The sequence below is a fragment of the Scyliorhinus torazame genome, chromosome 8 (assembly GCF_047496885.1).
Source record: "Scyliorhinus torazame isolate Kashiwa2021f chromosome 8, sScyTor2.1, whole genome shotgun sequence".
Taxonomy (NCBI): Eukaryota; Metazoa; Chordata; class Chondrichthyes; order Carcharhiniformes; family Scyliorhinidae; genus Scyliorhinus; species Scyliorhinus torazame.
The window spans coordinates 40,455,548-40,476,237 of NC_092714.1; the positions used below are offsets into that span (position 1 = coordinate 40,455,548).

General features: G+C 42.4%; 1 protein-coding gene across 10 annotated transcripts in view; it reads left to right on the plus strand.

The window, feature by feature from the left end:
- Positions 1-20,690, plus strand: part of synj1 (synaptojanin 1) — a 147,701-nt gene that overhangs the window by 81,184 nt on the left and 45,827 nt on the right. For 8 of the 10 annotated variants that reach the window (XM_072513418.1, XM_072513423.1, XM_072513422.1 and 5 more), the window contains exons 13-15: positions 8,380-8,403; positions 13,968-14,159; positions 17,957-18,041. In XM_072513418.1, coding sequence (XP_072369519.1) covers positions 8,380-8,403; positions 13,968-14,159; positions 17,957-18,041 — 301 coding nt within the window. The remainder of the gene's footprint in view (positions 1-8,379; positions 8,404-13,967; positions 14,160-17,956; positions 18,042-20,690) is intronic. The other 2 variants (XM_072513420.1, XM_072513421.1) reach the window with 1 other exon arrangement.

Consider the following 20,690-nt stretch of genomic DNA (forward strand, 5'->3'; position numbering starts at 1 on the left):
CCTTCCTCAGGTGAATCTAAAAGGTACACTGTAATAACTCCGAAAGGATTCTTCAACAGCACCGTTGAAACTCATGACCTCTACCACCGATGGGAATATCACCACCTCCAAGTCACACACCATCCTCTGGAATTATGTCACTATTCTTTCACTGTTTCTGGGTCAAACTCCTGGAATTCCCTCCTGAACAAACCCTGTGGGAGTACCTACGCCAGATGGGCTGCAGCAGTTCAAAGCAGCTCATAGCTCAAGGGCAATTAATAATGGGAAATTATTGCTGGCCTTGCCAAAGACGCGTTCACCCCATGAGCGACTATTTTTTCATTTTGAAATGCTTCCTTTTATTTATCTATTTATTTATCCTATTTATTTATATAATATATATTATTTATTTATTTAAGAAATTTGGAGTACACAATTTGTTTTTTCCAATTAAGGGGCAATTTTAGCATGGCCAATCCACCCATCCTGCACATCTTTGGGTGACCCGCACAGACACGGGAGGATGTGCAAACTCGACACAGACAGTGACCCGGGGCCGGATCGAACCCACCTCGGTGACGTGAGGCAGAAGTGATAACCACCGCCGCTCCGGCTTCCTTTTATTTTTGATGTCGACCCATTCTGGCAGTATATTATGGTCACCAACATTCCCTTTCTTCTACTTTGCCTATCATTGCTTCATTACTAGTGGGTTTGTTAACATACTATGTCGCTCACAATTTTATTGAATTTCTGCTCGCATGCAGATTGTGTACCCTAATCAATACAAAAGAAATCAAACACCCCAGATGACAACTGAAGATCCTGCACTGATCTGTTTTAACATTTTCCTCGAAATTGCACTGGTTTCCATGATTATTTGGTGACCTGCAATATTGTTCAAATACTAACTCTTTCCCTTTACTGTCATATTTAATTCTATGCAAAGAAACTCTGCAACAAACCCTGCTGTAAATACCCCTGACAACAAATATAACCCCGCTGCCTACCTTACCTTTCTGTAACACCCATACCTTGCAAGTTAACCCCCCAAACATCATTTACCATTAACTAGGTTTCAGTCATTCCTGTCCCCTCTATTTCCTCCAAGTCAGCACTACTAGTTTGTTAATTGTACAAGCATAATTCAGGCTATCCTTTAGCACCCCTAATTCCCTTAGACTCATTTTTCATAATGAAAACTCTGATGTGCATTGCCCTATTATACTAACTCAAATCTACGATTCTATGATTCTATACAACATATTGTTTGCAGTTTCTTCAAACACATTGGTACTCATCCATTTCTTGTGTAGTCCAATTCTCTAAAGCTTTCCCCATTCCAGAACTGGTCCCAATGTTCTAGGATCAGAAACCTGCCTCCTGCGCCCATCTCACTTCAATGGATGTTATCTATAATTGCTTGAACTGCCCTATGTATGGCACTGATAGTTATCCCGAGATTACCACTCAACATCTTAATCTTCAGCCTTGATTAGAGCATCTCGTTCTACTTCTGCAAGAACGCCATACTAGTCTTTCTTACATCAGTGGTTCCTACATGCACCACTGGAGGAGGTGGCACAGTAGTAAAATAATCTTTATTATTGTCACAAGTAGGCTTACATTAACACTGCAATGAATTTACTGTGAAAATTTGCTTGACCAGTAATCCAGCAACCCAGGTAAATGCTCTGGGGACCTGGATTTGAATCCCACCACGGCAGATGGTGGAATTAAAAAACTCAATAAAATATCTGGAATTAAAAGTCCAATGTTGACCATAAAATCTTTGCTGTAAAAAAACACCCCATTGAGTTCACTAATATCCTTTAGGGAAGGACCATGCCTGATATGGCCTGCATATAACTCCAGCCCCACAACAATGTGATTGACTCTTAAATGCCCTCTAAAATGGTTATATTCAGCTGCTACAAATGGAACAAAAAGGAATGAAACCCGACGGACCACCTAGCATCAACCTAGGCACGGAATCAAAGATGGCAAACCCAGCTCTGTTGACCCGGCAAAATCCTCCTTTCTAACATCTGGGGATCTGTGCCAAAATTGGGACAGCTGTCTTGCAGACGAATCAAGCAACAGCCTGACATTGCCTGTAAGGTATGATTCCGCAAATAACTATCTCTCAGACACATGATCACCACCCCAGGGTATGACCTGCCCCACCACAGTGGTATACAGTCGCGAGGGAGTTGCTCTGGGAGCCCTGAACATCGACTCTGGACCCCATGCAGTCTCATGGCACCAGGTCAAACATGGGCAAGGAAACCTTTTGCTGGTTACCACCACATACTGTTCCCCGGAGGAATCCGTACTCGTCCTTGTTGAACATCACTTAGGAAGCACTGAAGGTGGCAAGGGTGCAGACTGTACTCTGGGTGGAGGACTTTAATGTCCATCTGCAAGAGTGGCTCTATGACCACCACAGGCTGAGCTGGCCGCCTCCGAAAGGACATGGCTGCTAGACTGAGACTATGGCAGGTGGTAGGGGGAGCCAACAAGAGGGGAAAACAAACTAGACCTCATTCTCACCAACCTGCCTGCCATATATGTATCTGTCCATGACCATATCGATAGGAGTGACCACCGCACAGTCCTTGTGCAGATGAAGTCCTGTCTTCACATTGAAGATTCCTAGCCTTTACTTCAAACAGATCTAGTAACTCAACTGGATATCCATGAGGTGCTTTGGGCCTTCAGCAGCAGCAGAATTGTACTGAACCACAATCTGTAACCTCATGGCCCGGCACTCTACCATTACCACCAAGCCAGGTGATCAACCCTGGTTCAATGAAGAATGCAGGAGAGCATGCCAGGCGCATACCTAAAATGAGGTGTTAACCTGGTGAAGCTCAACACAGGGACTGCTTGCATGCCAAACAGCATAACCAGCATGTAATAGACAGAGCCAAGCGATCTCACAATCAACAGATCAGATCTAAGCTCTGCAGTCCTGCCCCATCCAGTTATGAATGGTAGTGGACAACTAAACAACTCACTGGAGGAGGAGGCTCCGCAAATATCCACATCCTCAATGATGGAGGAACCTAGCTTTACTGTCACTGGGTCAAAATCAAAATCCTGGAACTCCCTCCCTAACAGCACTGCGGGACTGCAGCGGCTCAAGTAGGCAGCTTGCCATCGTCTTCTCAAAGACATCAAGGGATGCGCAATAAATGCTGATCTAGCCAGTTCACATCCTATAAATTAATTCTTAAAAAGCCATAACTTACCGAGTATGCCACTGACACAGGCGGCATCTTGCCGGTGCGAGTTAAACTGATGCCCGTCGGTTCATAGAATCATGGAATCCCTACAATGCAGAAGGAGGCCATTTGGCTCATCGAATCTGCACCGACCCTCTGAAAGAGCATCCTACCTAGGCCCACCCCACTATCCCATCCCCCAACTCATTACAGAATGTTAAAAACTCCACACAGTCAACCAAGGCTGGAATTTAATCCAGGTCCCTGGCATTGAGGCAGCAGTGCTAATCACTGTACGACCATGCCAACCATTGCCACAGTGTCATCTACTAAACGGTGGTTGTAAATGCTTCAGTCTTACCTTTTGCATTGATGTGCTGGGCTCTGCCATCGTTGAAGATCGGGCTGTTTGGGGAGTCACCTCCTGTTGTTTAATTGTCCATCCGACAACGGGGACCAGAAAGAAGCCTTTTATCCGAATTGACTAGCAGTAACTGTAGATTATTACCGCCTGAAGTGCCAACAGAAACTCAGCAATTTTAGGATCACATCTTGTTAGAAGATATGTTCTTCTAATTTCTGAGAGATTTAATTGGAAAGTGTACAATGAGTTTCGAGTTCGCAAGATGCAAACCAAGATGTATGTTGGAGCTATAGAAAAGAGCTAACTTGCGCTTGAAAATGGTTTTGTAGGTACTGCTTGCCATTTGGTAGTGTGGCCAGGCTTCATTCACAGATTATTTAATCACAGTGGGAATTTTTAATCTCTTGTCTCAGTTTGGCACCCTCATCACCAAATCATCAGCAAAGTTGTACTTCACATTTCCTCATTTCTTCATTGAGAAATTTCTCATTGTAAAGCAGTAGTACTTGGTTGATTGGCACAGAGCTTTAGATGTTTGTGTAATTAAACAAGAATTTTACTCTTTGAGCAGTTGTTCGGCAATTCTTATAGAAATCTCTGGAAGACCAAACATTAATAACACAGATAGTTTGGGTCTGATATTGCTTTCTGGTTGTGCAGGCCCACAGGAAAAGTCAGGAGTCTCATGCCCCACAAAAGGTCTGTTAAATGTACAGAAGTTCCTCCTGTGTCTTTCTGTGAGCAAAGCTATTGGAGCAGGTGGCATGCTTTCACAAGGCATTGTAACCTTGAGTCATTAAATAAAGACAACTATTTTGGCACAGTTATACTCAAAGCCAGATGGATTGTAAAGATCCTTTGGAGTCCCACTGCCAATTTTGACTCAATTTTAGTATGCTCAAATTGGGATGTGAGCGCAGAAGGAATAAGCAAAAATCGTGCAGTTCCTACCATAGACATAATCCTCTCTTTCTTGGAATGGAGTTTAACCACATACTAACCGTACACTGAGATTTTCTCCGAGGCCCTTGTGAAGTGATTGAATGTTTTTGTGAGAACCTGGGACCCATCACTGGGGCAGAAAAGGTTAAAATCTGATAGGTGTTCAAAATTATGGGAGTTGAAAAGTATTTCTGCTAGTCAGGGCATAAAGCGTTTTAGCAAACAATAGTTCGTTTAGGATGTGGAATGCTCCATTTGGAATAGTGGTCAGAGCAGAATCCATTGTGGCTATTTAAATGTAAGTGGATAACTACTTGAAAAAGATTAATGAAGGAACCACAAAAGAGTGACCAAATTGCTGCCTCTTTCAAGGCGTGAAATGGTTTCCTTGTTTGCTATAAATCCAATGTGTGCATGGGTAAGAGAACTTCATTTATATGACTAGGATATCCCAATGCACTTCATTTCAAAATTACTCAATTGGCTACACAGTCACTTAAGGACACACAACAATCCATTTGCACACAACAAGTTCCCAAAGAGCATTGTGATAATCAGATAATCCATTTTGATGATGTTGCTTGAAGGACAAATATTGCCAGGACACCAGAGAACCCCTCCTACGCACACTTTCTTTGAATGATGTCATCAGATCTTTTACATCCACCGAAGAGTGTAGATGAGGCCTCAATTTAAAGTCTTATCAGAGAGATGGCACCTCTGACAGGACAATACACCCTCAGTATTACACAGAGTGTCAGCCTAGATTTTTCTTTTTTGCTTCAGTCTCTAGAGTAGGACTTGGATCCACAGCTTTGTGACCCAGAGGTGAGCGTACTACCCTTCACGAATTTTTTAAAAATTGACTTTATGATCAGGTGAATTGTGGTCAAATGGCTCTCCCTTTTCCTCATTCCGAGTTTGACTTAACAGTTTTTTTTTAATGCTTCCCAATATGTACTGACTATAAAAGGCACAGTTGTTTTGAATAAAAAATGCAATGTTTATTGTGCTTACTACTCTAAGTAACAACACGTCAGCTTCTACACATCCAAGCATACTCCAAAGTTCATAAACCACACTAATATGTTGTGGAGGGTAGATTGTGATATTTTAAGTTCCAATAAAGATTAAAATTATATGGTTCTCAGGTTGATGACTTGGGTGCTTGAGTTCAGTGGTCCTTCTAGTTTTGGTGTCAAGGTAGTTTAAAGATGTAGATAGACAATTTATCTGTTCTTGAGATGAGATTGAGTCCTTCATAATCTTTGACTATGGCACACGATAGTCAAACAGCGGATAGGGATGGGTGAAGAGAGATAATGAGGCCCTCATGGGGATCTTGTCACTTCAGCATCTTTTCTGCTCTGTGGTCTGGAGAAAACACTTTTAAAACATTGTCAGATCTCTTAACTGTCCAGTGACCTAAATATGGTCATGGCTCATGTATAATAACTGGATGGTTAGGCTGGATGTTTTAGACATGATGAGATTATGGCTGGAGTGACTTTCTTTCTCAGTCAGAGCTTATTGCCTGAGGTGATTACATCTAGCGATTGCTGGGACATTCTTTGAATGTTTTAGGAGATGACCCGATTCATACTCATTCAAGGCAATCAGTTCTGTTGGGATTTTCCAGACCAATTTGGTCCACTTAATGGCTTCGGAATTTAGTGTGTGCAAGTATACACATTTTCAGCCTGAAGTTGCAGTTTCAAGTCACTGAATTGTATCTCCTCTCCTTATAAAATTCAATCAAATGTTTCCAGCCAATAAAAGTCATTTTTAAAAATAAAGCATGGCTTCATAACAACTTGCAGTGAGCAACTGAACATTCCCATAAATGTACTTTTCCCAGGAGGAAACAATCCAAAAGTTTCTCCGAAGTTTTGAATGTGTATTTGAACTCCTTGAATGTCCTCAAAAGGTTTCAGGAGATTTGTATGGTAGAATTTCAAAATACAATTGTAGAAATGCGTTTCCAAGAATTAAGTCTAATCTTTTTCCATTTCGATTTGACAAGTTGTTAAATCTTTCAAGTCCTCTACAATGAAAATCTGGATATTGGAAAATAGCTGTATCGCTTCTCTATCAAAAAGGAAGGGTTGCCAGGAATTGCCAATAAGCAACTAAAAATATTTTCAAGTTTTTAAACTTGAGTTACTTTTTGTAACTTGGTACCAGCTGATCTCACTTAACAGCATACTCGCTCTGAGTCATTGGGTTTTCAGATCAAGCCCCACTCTTGCCAGCTCAAGTGGATTTAAATGACACCAAGGCATGATTCATTAACTTCCTGTTTGTTGGGACTTGAATGCAAATTAGTCAGTGTGTACCTACATAGCAACAGACCGCATTTCAGAAAAGTAATCCTATCCTGTAAACACTATGGAAAGGCCTAAAGACATGATAAGGCACTCCCTGAATACAGTGTGCTCTCTTCCAATCTCAGTACACTCAACCCTCGGTCTTATAACACATTTGGTTTCTGAAAACTACATAAGGCAGAACCAATTTCTCGATAGGAACAATGTTCTAAATGGGGAATTGGTTCCGGAGCAAGGCCGGGAATCACTCGTGGGGCATCTGGCGGTGTTAAATGCTCTCAACTCTTGCCCTGCCAAGTTGCTAAGGTGACTATAGATGCCTGCATACCTTAGCACAAGTTCCTCAGTTAATGTGGAGGATATAATGAAGTCATCGATCACTTATCAGTTGCCTGTATCACCTTGAACATCTGCGAGTCTGAGCACCTATTAAATACAACATAGAGTATAAATGCATTAAAATCATGACTTGTGCCAAATACATTCAAAAAATTTTTTTTAGAGTACCCAGTTCTTTTTTCCAATTAAGGGACAATTTGGCATCGCAAATTCACCTATCCTGCACATCTTTTGAGTTGTGGGGGTGAGACCCACGAAGACGAGGAGAGAAATAAATTTAGCAGAATAAAACACTCCTTTCAAAACTAATAAAGGTAGTTTGATTTGTCCAGAGATAGAGATGGGTGGCGCAGAAAGTCAGTGTGCACGTATGAATGTGCTGATATGATGTAAAGTCAAAATCGTGTTGTCAATTTACAAATGTTGTACGTGCCATTTTGCGTAACTCTAATTTTGTAAAGTTAAGGACTACCTGTATATGCAGTAGGTAGGAAAAACTGGTTGCTCACAATTTGTTTCCCATACAAATAGAAATGTAATACTGGGGGTTGCATATTATTTCTTCTGTACTGTTAACAGATTTATGAGTATGTTATTTTTCATTTTGATTAATTATCATTTCCCATTCCTATTGAAGGATCAGCTCAAACTGCAGCAAAATATACTATTAACAATAGGCAACAGAAAACCTCTTCAATTTTATGGATGTTTGAAAAAAGTGCTTTGTTGATATTGTCATGAAACAGTAGCTGTTGAAACAAACTGTTCAGTGCTGAAGATGCTTGGTGAGAATTCCTGATCCGACAAATTACAAGAAGGAAATCATGCTCTCTTATGCATCACAGTCCTGAAGAGGCTGCTGTTAGGGAGGGCACTCCAGAATTTTGACCCAGGAGATGGGGAAATAATGGTGATGTAGTTGCAAGTCGGGATGGTGTGCGACTTGGAGGGAACTTGCAAGTAGGAGTGTTTCGAAGCATCTGCTGTGACAGAGTACATGGGTTAGGAAAAGCCTTTGAGTTACTGCAGTGCATTTTAGTGTGGTGGAAATAAGTTTCACCATGACTTCAAACTGCATAATTTTTTCAGCATAATTATTTTGTGTTGCATGGTGAAATTTCTTTTTACTTATGAAAGACCTTCCTGTGCTTAATTGTGTTTAATGCTTTTTCTTCTTCTCCTCTTGCTGTGGTTGCAGTTCCAGAATTGACACTTCAATCAGGTACAGTGCTTTGCCTAAAACCTTCTGAAGTAACAGCAAATCTGCCACTCTTTTATAACGTAACCATCTTTTATTAATTGCTTAACATTTTCAAAAGGTATCAAATCTTTATTTTAACATTCTGTATAGATGACTCATTAGTTTTAGGGTGACTCTTTTTCAAGACAGATGGAAAAAATTGAAAATTTGTTCATAGCTTAGCAATGGGTATAGCATAGCAGAAAGCACATCTCATTTATTGCAATAAACATTCGTACTGAGGGGATGAAAATGTAATTCATTCATATTCAAATGCATCAGATTTACATTATAATACAGATCTCACTCAAATGCTGCCAAAGGTTTATGCTATGTGGTAAACTTTTTTAAATAGCTGCATTTGAGCTGGTATCTTAAAAAAATATCTGTGAAGGTGTTCATTTGATTTTTAATGACAATTAATTCCTGTGATAATTTATTGTAAAATTTATCCCAAGAGATTTTATACTTGCCTTCAAAATTAGCTTTTACTTAATCAGCCCAAGTCTGCAGTAATTTAAGAGAGACACATTTGCTGAATTGTCAGTCTGCTAAAGTAAACAGAACTGAGTTCATGGTGTATTTATCATGTATCGGTAACCTGAAAGCGCACACTTTTTGTTAGAACTTTCCCCTTTTCCCAGCCCCTCATGTTGTTGTATTGAAATCTTGCGCAATGATTAGGTCACTAGAAAATTTTAAAATTTGTGAACGCTGTCCACACTGCTAGAAATTTATCCTGGTCAGCTCCCCTTTCATTCTGGATAATGGGTCTTATTGCATTTGTGTGTGGGATAAACTGCAGGAATTCTTGATCTTGTAATTGTTGAGCATTTATGGGGCATGAGGTAGCGATGAGTGGCAGTGTGAACTGGCCGGGTGATGTGGAAAGAGGAGAAAAAAAAGTGACTGACTGAACTGGGTAAGGAGCAGAAGAAGAATGCTAGTGAGAACCGGCAAGAAAAACAGCAAAGATTTGCCAGTGTTAATTAGGTGGTGGAAGTGGAGAAAATTGGCAGTGTGAACTTGGGGGGGAAAAGAAAGGGTGTAAAGAAAGAGTCTGAACATGAAGAAAAAAAAGGTGGCTTTTTGAACTGAGATGGATGCAGGGATGTTAAATGTATTGATCAGATTTAATAATTGAAAGCACCGGTAGTACTATTCAAGTAGCTTACAATTGAAAGCATGGAAGTCACTGCAAATTTTGCCAAACATTTCTTCTAGTGACAGAAGCATAACCTGAATGTGGACAGTGAAATGGGACGAGGGCTTCTAATTTATAATCACTGGCAAGGAATTATAAATTCATGAATTCACTTCATGAAGAGGATGCTCTATGCACAATGCCCGATTTGAGGCTCTGTCTGACCTAGTGTGATGCACACAGTAGAGTCAGAAGTCTGACCATCATCCTTTAGAACATTTAGGATTATGAGCAATTCAATGCGTTCTGTTTTCCTATAAAATTGGCCCGAGTCCAAATGTACAGATTTCATAGTTAATGCAAGGCTTTTGCATCTGCGAATTTGATATTAAGTCAGTATTAAATTCAAAATGTCCATGGCATTGGAAGGGTTAGTGCACTGAATTTGTTAACTGACTTTATAAATGATATAGAATTTACTAAATCTGCTGCTGATCTGACCATATGAGTGCAAGTCGAATAATTTAAAAGAGAATCCGATGTTTTGATCTCTATGACTGGTTGTTTATATGTGATGCAATTTTCCAAAAAACTTCGATAGGATGGAAGGCACCTTGCAAGAATTTTGCACTTGCTTTGTGGACTGATGTTTTGGCGAATGCATCATAATTAAAGATTCTTGTGCAGGAGTTATACTAGAAAATATTTTATGTAGAATTCAGGAAGTTATGTGCACCAAAGGTTCTCGGAGGTTGAATTTTTAAAAAAATATATATATTTTTTAATTAAAGTTGTGCAAAGTTTTTCATAATAAATAGTAATATTCCTAACACAGCAAAATAGAGTGAACATTAACATAGTGCAAAAAGAGAATATACAATAGCAGTTGACTAGACGTGACCCCACTCGCCTTAGTCTTCCCACACCCTCCCAACGGAGCACTCACCCCCACTCCCCTACGGGTCGCTGCTGCTGCTGACGTTTTAATTTTCCCTGAGAAGCCATCGGACGGTATTATGTCCCCGCTCAACAGCAGCAGCTCTGTACACGTGGCAAAATTATTTACACACAAGTAGGCATCTGTTCGGGTGTTGTCGTCCCTTGCTTCTCTCAGACGGAGTTCGCTGCCGTTGTCGTCTCGTTCCGCTTCTGCGCACTTCCACTTCTGCGGGCCTCCCGTCTTCCCCATTTTCTCTGTTCCTGTGGACGTTAAGTTTGTTAACGTTTCCCTGCCTCCCCCCTCCCTGGCTCTCCTCTATTGTTCCGTCTCTTCTCTCTCTCTCCCCGCTCCTCTCTCCCCTCCCTGTGGCTCGCCTTTCCTTCCTCTTAGATTTAGCTGTTCCCTCCCCCCTCCCGGTCTATCTCTCCCTCTCATGCTTTGGCTACTCTCCCCAGTTTCTTGACTACCTGGCTATTCTTCTGCTTGTTTGTTGGCCACAAACAGGTCTCGGAACAATTGGGTGAATGGCTCCCACGTTCTGTGGAAGCCGTCGTCTGACTCTCGGGTGGCGAATTTGATTTTCTCCATTTGGAGAGATTCCGAGAGGTCGGACAGCCAGTCTGCAGCTTTGGGTGGTGCTGCTGACCGCCAGCCGAACAGGATTCTACGGCGGGCGATCAGGGAGGCAAAGGCAAGTGTGTCCGCTGTCCTCACCAGGAATAGATCTGGTTGCTCTGATACCCCGAAGACCGAAACTTTAGGGCATGGCTCCACCCTCACCCCCACCACCTTGGACATTGCCTCGAAGAAGGCTGTCCAGTACTCCAAGTCTGGGGCAGGACCAGAACATGTGGGCGTGGTTGGCTGGGCCTCCTTGGCACCGCTCACATCTGTCCTCCACCTCCGGGAAGAACCTACTCGTACGCGATCTTGTTAAGTGGGCTCTATGTACCACTTTTAGTTGTGTCAGGCTGAGCCTTTCGCACGTGGAGGTGGAGTTGACCCTATGCAGTGCTTCGCTCCAGAGTCCCCACCCTATTTCGATCCCCAGGTCCTCCTCCCACTTCATTCTTGTTGCGTCCAGTACGGTGTCGGCCCCTTCTACCTGTCGGTCATACATGTCACTACAGTTTCCTTTATCTAGTATGCTTCCAGTAGTGTCTGTTGTGGTGGTTGTGGGTATGTCCCTGTCTCCTTTCGTAGGAAGGTTTTTAGTTGCAGGTACCTTGGCTCGTTCCCCCGGCTAGCTGGAATTTCTGTCAGTTCGCGCAGGGTTGCGATCATGCCGTCTGTGTATAGGTCCCTGACTGTCAGTGTCCTTCTGTCCTGTCCCCACGTTTTGTCAGTCGGCGCTGGCGTGAACCTATAGTTGTTGCAGATGGGAGCTTTACCTGACATTCTGGTCAGGCCAAATTGTTGCCATAGTTGGTTCCAGGACTGGAGGGTGGGTATTACCAACGGGCTGCTGGAGTGTTTTTTGGGTGGGGATGGGAGCGCCACCGTGGCGAGGACCCGGAGGGAGATCCCCATGCAGGAGGCCTCTTCCGCGCGCACCCATTCGAGCGCGATTGCTAGTGGTTCGATCGCTAGAGCGAACAGCAGCGGGGACAGTGGGCATCCTTGTCCATTGCTGCCTGCACTGCAGCCTCTATGTCTGCCCTAGTCTCTGCCTTGTTTACCTGCTGATGTTCCCTCAGCGCATCGGCAAAGGCTGCCTTCCAGTTCCAGCTCCCCCCTGGCCCCAGGGGAGACTGCACCTGGCTGCCCAGCTCTTTTTGATGCGGCGATACTTCCGTTCTGCCGCTTTGCCCGCTGATTAGCTCGTCTGAACTGGCTCGCCCATTGCTCCGTCTGCCTTTGGTGCCCCTTCTCCCTCTGCTTTGGCTCCCTTCTGGCATTTTTTCCCCGTTTTTTTTTTTTTTCCTTTTCCCTTTTTCGCTCCTCCGTTCCTTCCTCCCTGCAGGTTCGGCCCCTGCTTCGGTCCTGGCCACCGCTTGTCCTGCCCTGTGCTCTGCTGCCATGCGTGGGGGGGGGGGGGGGCTGCCGCCGGATCGCTCCTCTACCGAGGGCCCAGTTCCCCTGCTCACAATTTCGCGGGAAACTTAAAAAGAAAAACTTTGTGGAACTGCGGGAGCCTTTTTGCTGCGACCAGCTCCGCTCACGAACGCCACCGGAAGTCCTCCTCGGAGATTGAATTTAATTGCTGTTGGGAGTTGTGCTGGTCAGGGCTCAGGCAAGGTCCACACCGTGCAGCCTTCAGCAGCAAGAGAGGCTTTGTCACGCTCCCATGAGATTTCAGGTGTCAGGACGCTGGAGGAAAGGGTCAGGACAGCCTTGTGGTTGGGAGAATAAGGCAAGCCCAGCCACCCAAGACTTCCATGTGGATCACGGGAGATGACTTCCTCTTGCAGCCCTCAGCCAATAGGCTGCAATTATGTTGTTGAAGGCAGATTTTTATATCCATAGGACCAGGCTACCTTTCTCCAAGCCTTCTCATCTGCTCATTTAACATTCCACCCAAGTAAAGACAGCGAAATTGACTGGGTTAAGTCTAGCACAAACACATCGAGCCAAATTGCTTGCTTCTGTGCTCTAATGATTCAATGATTCTACGGAGTCACGGTGGCCGTTTAAGTTATTTTCTTTTAGCCCGAATTTGCACTCGTACGGTGAAGTTGTCAGCATTCACCGTCATTACACATTAAAACTGACTGCAAAGTCTGGTGTTCACGTGCGTACAGGTAAATGTGCAATTCTGCTGTTGTTAGGGAAATCGTGCTCCTCCTCAAACCAAATCAGTAATTTGCTGAAAATCTCAACTTCCTGGCACACTACTCTCAATAGAAAACAATGAATATGTTGTGTTGAATGAAGATTAAATGAGCTCCTAATAGCATTCTAAGTCATAATCAGTGGCACACAACTTTCTTGCCCTGATAAACTTATTTTAGTCTGGAGTGTTATTTCTTCCATTCCATGATTAAAACTTACATGCACATATTAAATAATCCATTTTTAGTTTTAAAAATTTGATAATGCAGCCCGTACCTTAATCCCATATGCATATCCCAATCTTTATTTCACTGTTTATATAAATTTTGTTTACTTCTAGTTTGTCTAGAAAATTCTCCATTCTGATTGACTACTTATCCTGCTTGATGTTACTTACATCAGAGATATCCCCTATAGCTGAAGTCAAATGAAATTGACATCGTAATAAGGGACATTGATACCACAGAGCTCTCTAAATCTTTGTGACCATGTTTATTCAAGGTCAATAGTGAGCCCAACCCCTTTGCTGCTGGCTACAAAATCTGAGCCTTCTCAACTCCCTTCCCCATACTTTCTCTATTTCTCTAAATTGCAGATTAGATATTTTCTGAGTTGGGTTGCCAGGAAACTAGATTATCTGAATAACAACTTGTTAAATTTGGAGGAAAACTATGTGTTGTTACTTTACAGCTTCCCCTCGGGTTTTGCATGGGATGTGTGAAAACTATCATAAGTTTACAAAACCAAAACGTATTCGAGTCTGTGTTGGAACGTGGAACGTAAATGGTGGAAAACAGTTTCGCAGCATTGCCTTCAAGAATCAAACTCTTAATGACTGGCTGTTGGATGCACCAAAAAAAAATAATGTTCAGGAATTTCAAGGTAAGATCTTGTATTTAATTGTCCAGAATTTATGGCACTAAGAACAATGAAACAATTAATACTCACCATTATTACTGCATAAGAATGGCAGTAACGTCTTGGTGTCCTTGTGCAGTTAAATTCAGGACTCCATAAGTGATATCCTGTTCCTCCATGGGCTGTACTGTTCGTCTTTGTAGATGGAAGAATGGAAGAATTTAGAGCTCGCTGGCTTGTCATCTGCTTCAAATTATTTTCACTGCAAGGAGCAATGATGAAAGCACACAGTTATATATTTAAATCTCGAATCAATGCAGAGAAGATGCAGCAGCTTATGTGTATGTGTGTAAGAGGAATTTGTTTACAGTGCTTTAAACAAATTCCATGCTTCATCACTGGTTTCCAGCTCTTTTCCCAGCTTCATTTACTTTTTGTGTGTCCAGGCTTAATGAATTGAGCACAGTGAACATAGATCAGTCAACAGACACACACAATCAGACAGAAGAATTGAACAATTGAATATTACGTGAGCCTTGTTCATTTGGAAGTAACCTGAATATTTAAAGGTGTACCAATTCATAACTACTGCTTTTAAAATTTTCATCCGTCTTTTCAAATCTCTCCATGGCCCTCTCCCCTCCCTATCTCTGTAATCTCTTTCAGCCTCATAGCCACCGTATTCTGTACTACTCTAATTCTGGCCTATTTAGCATTTCCGGTTTTAATTGTTCAATCAGTGACGGCCATCTCTTCAGCTATCAGAGCCTGAGTTCTGGAATTTTCTCCCTAAACCCCTCTGCCTTTTTACCTTCTTTGCTCCTTTAAACCATCCCCATTTGACCAAGCTTTTGGTCAGTTGTCCTAATAATGCCTCAGTGTTATTTTCATAGAATGGTTACAGTACAGAAGGAGGCAATTTGACTTGTTGAATCCATCCTTTCTTTCTGTAAGAGCTATTTAGCTAGTCCTACTTTAACATCTTTTGCAGCCCTGCAGGACTTTTCCCTTCAGGTGCTGATTTAATTTCCTTTTTAAAAGCCATGGTTGAATTTGCCTCCACCGCTCTATCATGGAAAACTCACGGCACAGAGGGAGAGCACTTGGAGTCGGTGGGGCAGTTTTGACCCCACTAGCCGTGCATGGGATCGGAAACATGAGTGGAAAATATGGAGAGAATCAGGAAACGCTTTTGGGGGAAGCAACCAACACCTCTGTGGTGGGGCTCTGTCACTAGGTTTCAGTGCTGAACGGGGCACCCTTTGTGGATGGTGTCCTGATCAGGTCCCGTCTCGCCAGATTGACGGCGTAAACCCCACCCACTCAGTTTTCTTTTTTACTCGGAGAGGCTTAAGATATGGAGCGAAAGCTGGTCTGTGCAATGGGAAAGTTGCTTTCCAGTTTTCAATCTGAACCTGACTAATTTGCTAAATCCTGGTAAAGTTTTATAGCACCAAAAGATCCTTCGGCCCATCGTGCCTGTGCAAGCCATCAAGCATCTATCAATTCTAATCCCATTTTCCAGCACTTGGTCGATAGTCTTGTACGTTATGGCATTTCAAGTGCTGATCTAAATACTTCTATGCTTCTTAAATGTTGTAAAGGTTCCAGTCTCCACCACTTTATCCTCTAATTCCCTCTAAACCTCCTGCCCCATCTGTGAAAACTATGTCCCTGGTTATTGACCTCTCTACTAAGGGGAGAGGTTTGTTCCTATCTACTCTATCGATGCTCCTCATAATTTTGTAATTTTTTTCTCTTTGTTTCTATACTGGCTGAAATGTACCAGCCACCCAACTCAATGTCACTTTCCAGCATTTGGTCTGTAGCCCTTCAGGTGCACATGTGGACACCTTCGAAATGAGTTAATGTTTTCTGCTACGCTTTCAGGCAGTGAGTTCCTGACCCCTGTCACCCTCTGGGTAAAAAAATATTTCCTGGTCTCCCTTCTAATCCATTCACCTATCATTTCTTTTTTTAAATTTAGAGTACACAATTATTTTTTTTCCCCAATTATGGGCAATTTAGTGGGGTCAATCCACCTAACCTGCACATCTTTGGGTTGTGGGGGAGAAACCCACATAGACATGGGAGAATGTGCAAACTGCACACTGACAGTAACCCAGGGCCGGATTTCGAACCCGGGTCCTCAGTGCCGCAGTCCCAGTGCTAACCACTGTGCCACATGCCGCCCTTCGTTCACCTTTCATGTTAACTCTATGCCCCTTCATCACTGACCTCTCTGCTAAATCAAATCGGCCCTTCTCGTCCACTCAATCTAGACCCTCAATTTTTCACATCTCAACCAAATCTCCCCTCAGTCTCCAAGGAGAACAACCCCAGCCTATCCATTTTTTCCCCTCAGCTGCAATTTTCTAGTCCTGACAACATTCTCTTATATCTCCTCTTTACCCTCTTGTTCAATTACATCCTTTCTGTAATGAAGGACTGCACACAGTCCTCAAGTTATGGCCTAACTAAAGGTTTATATTTGCTGTATTTTATGCAGCAATCAGGATATTGCATTCCAAATTCATTGTGTGAAAAAATGTTTACTCATGTCGCCCTTGGTTCTCTGCCAATCACTCTTGAAATTGTGTCCTTGTTTTTTTTTTTCAAAGTCAGCAGCAAGCACTGTTCCTATTCCACCATTGTGTGTTTTTTATTAACTTTGGCTGTGCACAGCAATTCTTTGTACGATATATGTAGTGTGATATTGAGTTAGTAGCACATTAGAGCAGAAAGGTGAGAAGAACCAAATTGTGTGATTCTTTATTCCTTTTACTTGTCATAATATCTTGACCCTTCAATATGAAGGACGATCATCAGGCTTTGGGACAGTTAAGAATGAGCAATAAATGCAGCTTTGCCAGTGTTGCCTTGACCCCAAGAACAATTTATTTTTAAATCCCTCCTTGGTCTTACCCCTCTATCTCTTTAGCCTTGTCCAGCACCAAGCCTTCCAAACTCTTGACTTTTGCCTCTTTTCTATTCTTCCCAACATTAATGGCTATGCATTTTGGACGTCTTCACCTCTCCTGACATTTCTTAAAACTCACCTTTTTCACTAAGCAGTTGTCCACCTCTCCTAATTTGTCCTCCTTGACTCGGCATCTTTTAAAATTTCCCTGGCACCCATGTGAAGCAATTTTGGAAAATTTTATATGTTGAAAGCCCTGTCTATGTGTAAGCTGCTATCATATCCCCCTCATATGGAGCTGCATAGTTTCAGGGGGCAAGTTGTGCAGTTTGTTTCCTCTTTCGCCTCGTTCTGTTTAATATCCCAATTGTGCTGTGTGCTTACTTTTCTCCCATTGCATAAGCTTGGTTTTTATTTTATTTTAAAATTTTATTTATTTATTTATTTATCTATCTTTTGAAGGCCTTTTTGGCAAGGATTGTCCCCTCAAACTTTTTTAGCTTGTTTTTTGAATTCCTGTTCTCCCTGTCCATCTTTCTTGGATTCCAGCCTTTTTTCAATGTCACTTTACACCATTTGCCCACCAACCCAAATCCTAAGTATTCCCCTCTGTCGTTATAATGTGAGAAGTAATGCAATTTTTCAAAATCTTCACCATCTCAATTGCCTGCCCTATTCATAAGTTTTAATTGCATGAAATAATGATTTGCTGAAACCTCTGTAATAATTTATGGCTAATGTATGTAATCTATAAGATGCAATGTATCAATGAGCAAACCTGTAATGATTTACATCAGCCATGGTCTCTTACTCTTGTCAGTGCTTTCTTTCCTGACCCTGTCGTGTGAGTACTGACAAATTTTCGTTCCCGTTTTTCTTATTCCCGTTTTTCTTATTCCAGACAAGGAGAGCAGACCTGTGGACATTTTTGCTATTGGATTTGAGGAAATGGTTGAGTTGAATGCAGGAAATATTGTAAGTGCAAGGTACGTAGCAATACACATTTTTAGTTTTTGTCATTCTAATGGGGAAATGAAGTGAAAAGCAATCTGCACTTTACCTTCTAGTGCCACTTTTATACAACGTATTTACGAAAAGCTAACAAGCGATTGCACTTTTTGGGTTCAGCTTTAAGCAGGAAATGTCTGACTCATGTTAACCTACAATGAATTCTTGCGTTGAGTTACATTTAAATGACATTAACAGTTGGATTTCATTTTTTGTCCACTATATGTTGTTACTCCTGAATTATTTAACTTCGTAAAACAAAAAGCATTGTATTATTCAGTTCCATAAGTTCATAAGATATAGGAGCAGAATTAAGCCATTCTATCATGGCTGACATGCTCCTCATCTGCTACCTACAATGTTACAGACCAAGAGCTGGATTGTGAAATCAGCCAGAGCATCTCCCTAGAACGGATGACCTAGGAGCAGGAGTAGGCAATTTAGCTTCCCGAGCCTAACACCCTGATCCCATCATGGCCTCAACGCCACCGTCCTTCCCATTCTCCATAACTCTTTAATTCATTACCAATTAAAAATCTGTCTTAACTCCTCCAATTTACTCACTGTTCCTGCATCCACTGCACTCTGGGATAACGAATTCCACAGATTTGGGAAAAGTAGTTTTTCCTCAAATCTGTTTTAAATTTGTTATCTCCTATTCTAAGATTATGGCCTCTCGTTTTGGAATGCCCCACAAGAGGAAGCACAGCTCCATGTCTACTTTATCCATACCCTTTCGCAGCTTGTATAAACCCCACCCCATTCTTCTATACTCCAGAGAGTTTAGGCCTAAACTGTTCAATCTCTCTTCGTACGACAAACCCCATATCTCCGGAATCAATCTAGTGAACCTCCTCTGAACTGCCTCTAATTCCACTACTTCTTTCCTCAAATAAGAGGACCAAAACTGTGCACAATACTCCAGGTGTGGTCTTACCAATGCCTTGTATCGTTGCAACAACATTTCCTTACCTTTATACTCAATTACTTTTGCTATAAATGCCAACAATGCATTTGCTTTCCTTATTACCTGCTGCACCTGCATGCTCGTTTCTTGTCGCTTATGCATGAGGACACCTAGATCCCTTGCATCGGAGCACCCCAAGGTTTCTCTCCATTTAGATAAGTTGCCTTTCCATTTTTTCGACCAAAACGCATGACCTCACGCTTATCCAGGTTAAAATCCATCTGCCACATTTTGGCCAATCTCCTAACCTATCTATATCCATTTGTAAGGTTCTTATTTCCTCATCGCAACTTACTGTCCCACCTATTTTTGTCTCATTTATTTATTATATTTCAAAACTTTCAATTGGTGGCCAAATAAGGACCTCATCCCACTGCTGTGCCAGTAGGATTTGAAGCCGAGCAGTTTTAGCTGCGTGGGCTAGTGTCACTCGATGGGGGTGGAAGGGATCCTATTTAGAAGCCGATTAGAGGCCTCTTTGACCCCTGAAACTCAACCTGCCTACCCCCTCATCCGCCGAGCAAAGAGACTGCTTGTCTCACCCCAGCGAGACCCAGGCTCATCTGAGTCGATGGTCCTCCATAGAATCTTGGAACACCTACAGTGCAGAAGGAGGCCATTCGGCCCATCGAGTCTGCACTTCATTGTGACTGACTGTAGTCCCAGTAGTAGCCACAATTCCTAGTGGCACTGCTGTGACTAGAGAACCACCAGCCATCTGAGCTCTCCCCAGCTAAGGGTGGAAATCCAACCTCCAGCTACTTAATGCAGCTAACAGCGTTAATGACTGTGGGCAGCTGTCAAGAGCCCTGCCCTAACATTTTAGCGAGAGACCTGGAAACCACAGTACCCCATTAAATCTAATCCATGGTGTTTAAGTATCATAGTAGGAAAATAAATTGTACGGCAACAATTACTTGGATCCCTGCTTACACTGGAATTTCAGGGTCAGCACCAATATAAAATTGTATTATTCCACCTTCTCCTTGGCACAAAAGTGAGTGTGGTCCCGCTGCCCCATTTTCAAATGACTGACTATTGTGAGTACAGTAATTGGAGCATAGTCCATGGTTACCAATCTGATGATGACCAATCTGATGCTGGAAACTTGAAATAAGAACAAAAATATCCAGAAACTACTCAGCAGATCAAGTAGTATTTAACAGAGTTTATGGGCTGAACTTTCGTAACAATAAGAGTGTCTCCATCATGATGAAAATGGCTCCAGAGGCCCAGAAGTCCCATCTCCAAACACACCTATCATTTTCATGGGGCTGGGTTTCAATTTCCATAGCCATGGTTCACGGAGGTAGCTACATATACTAAAATCCAGCTGCCTCAGGCTGACCGGATTTTGTTACTGGGATGTCCAAAGCGTGTTTTGTGCACTTTCAATCTGGTAGGAGAAGGTCTAAAGCTGCAGGTGTCCTTTGGAGAGATGGGGTACCTTTACGGTGCCCTTTTGGATATGGCTTCGGGACACTTGGGAGAGGTCAGGTGCTCTGTGAAATTGTTCAACGCAGCCATGAATGTGTGCAAAAAGTGCATGAACGCATTGGAACTGTCAAGCTAATTTGAGCTGTCAATAGGAGCAATGCCCCTGTCCTTTAAAGATTTGAAAAAACTCCGCAGTGTTTTTTTGGGAAAAAAATCAGTGCTT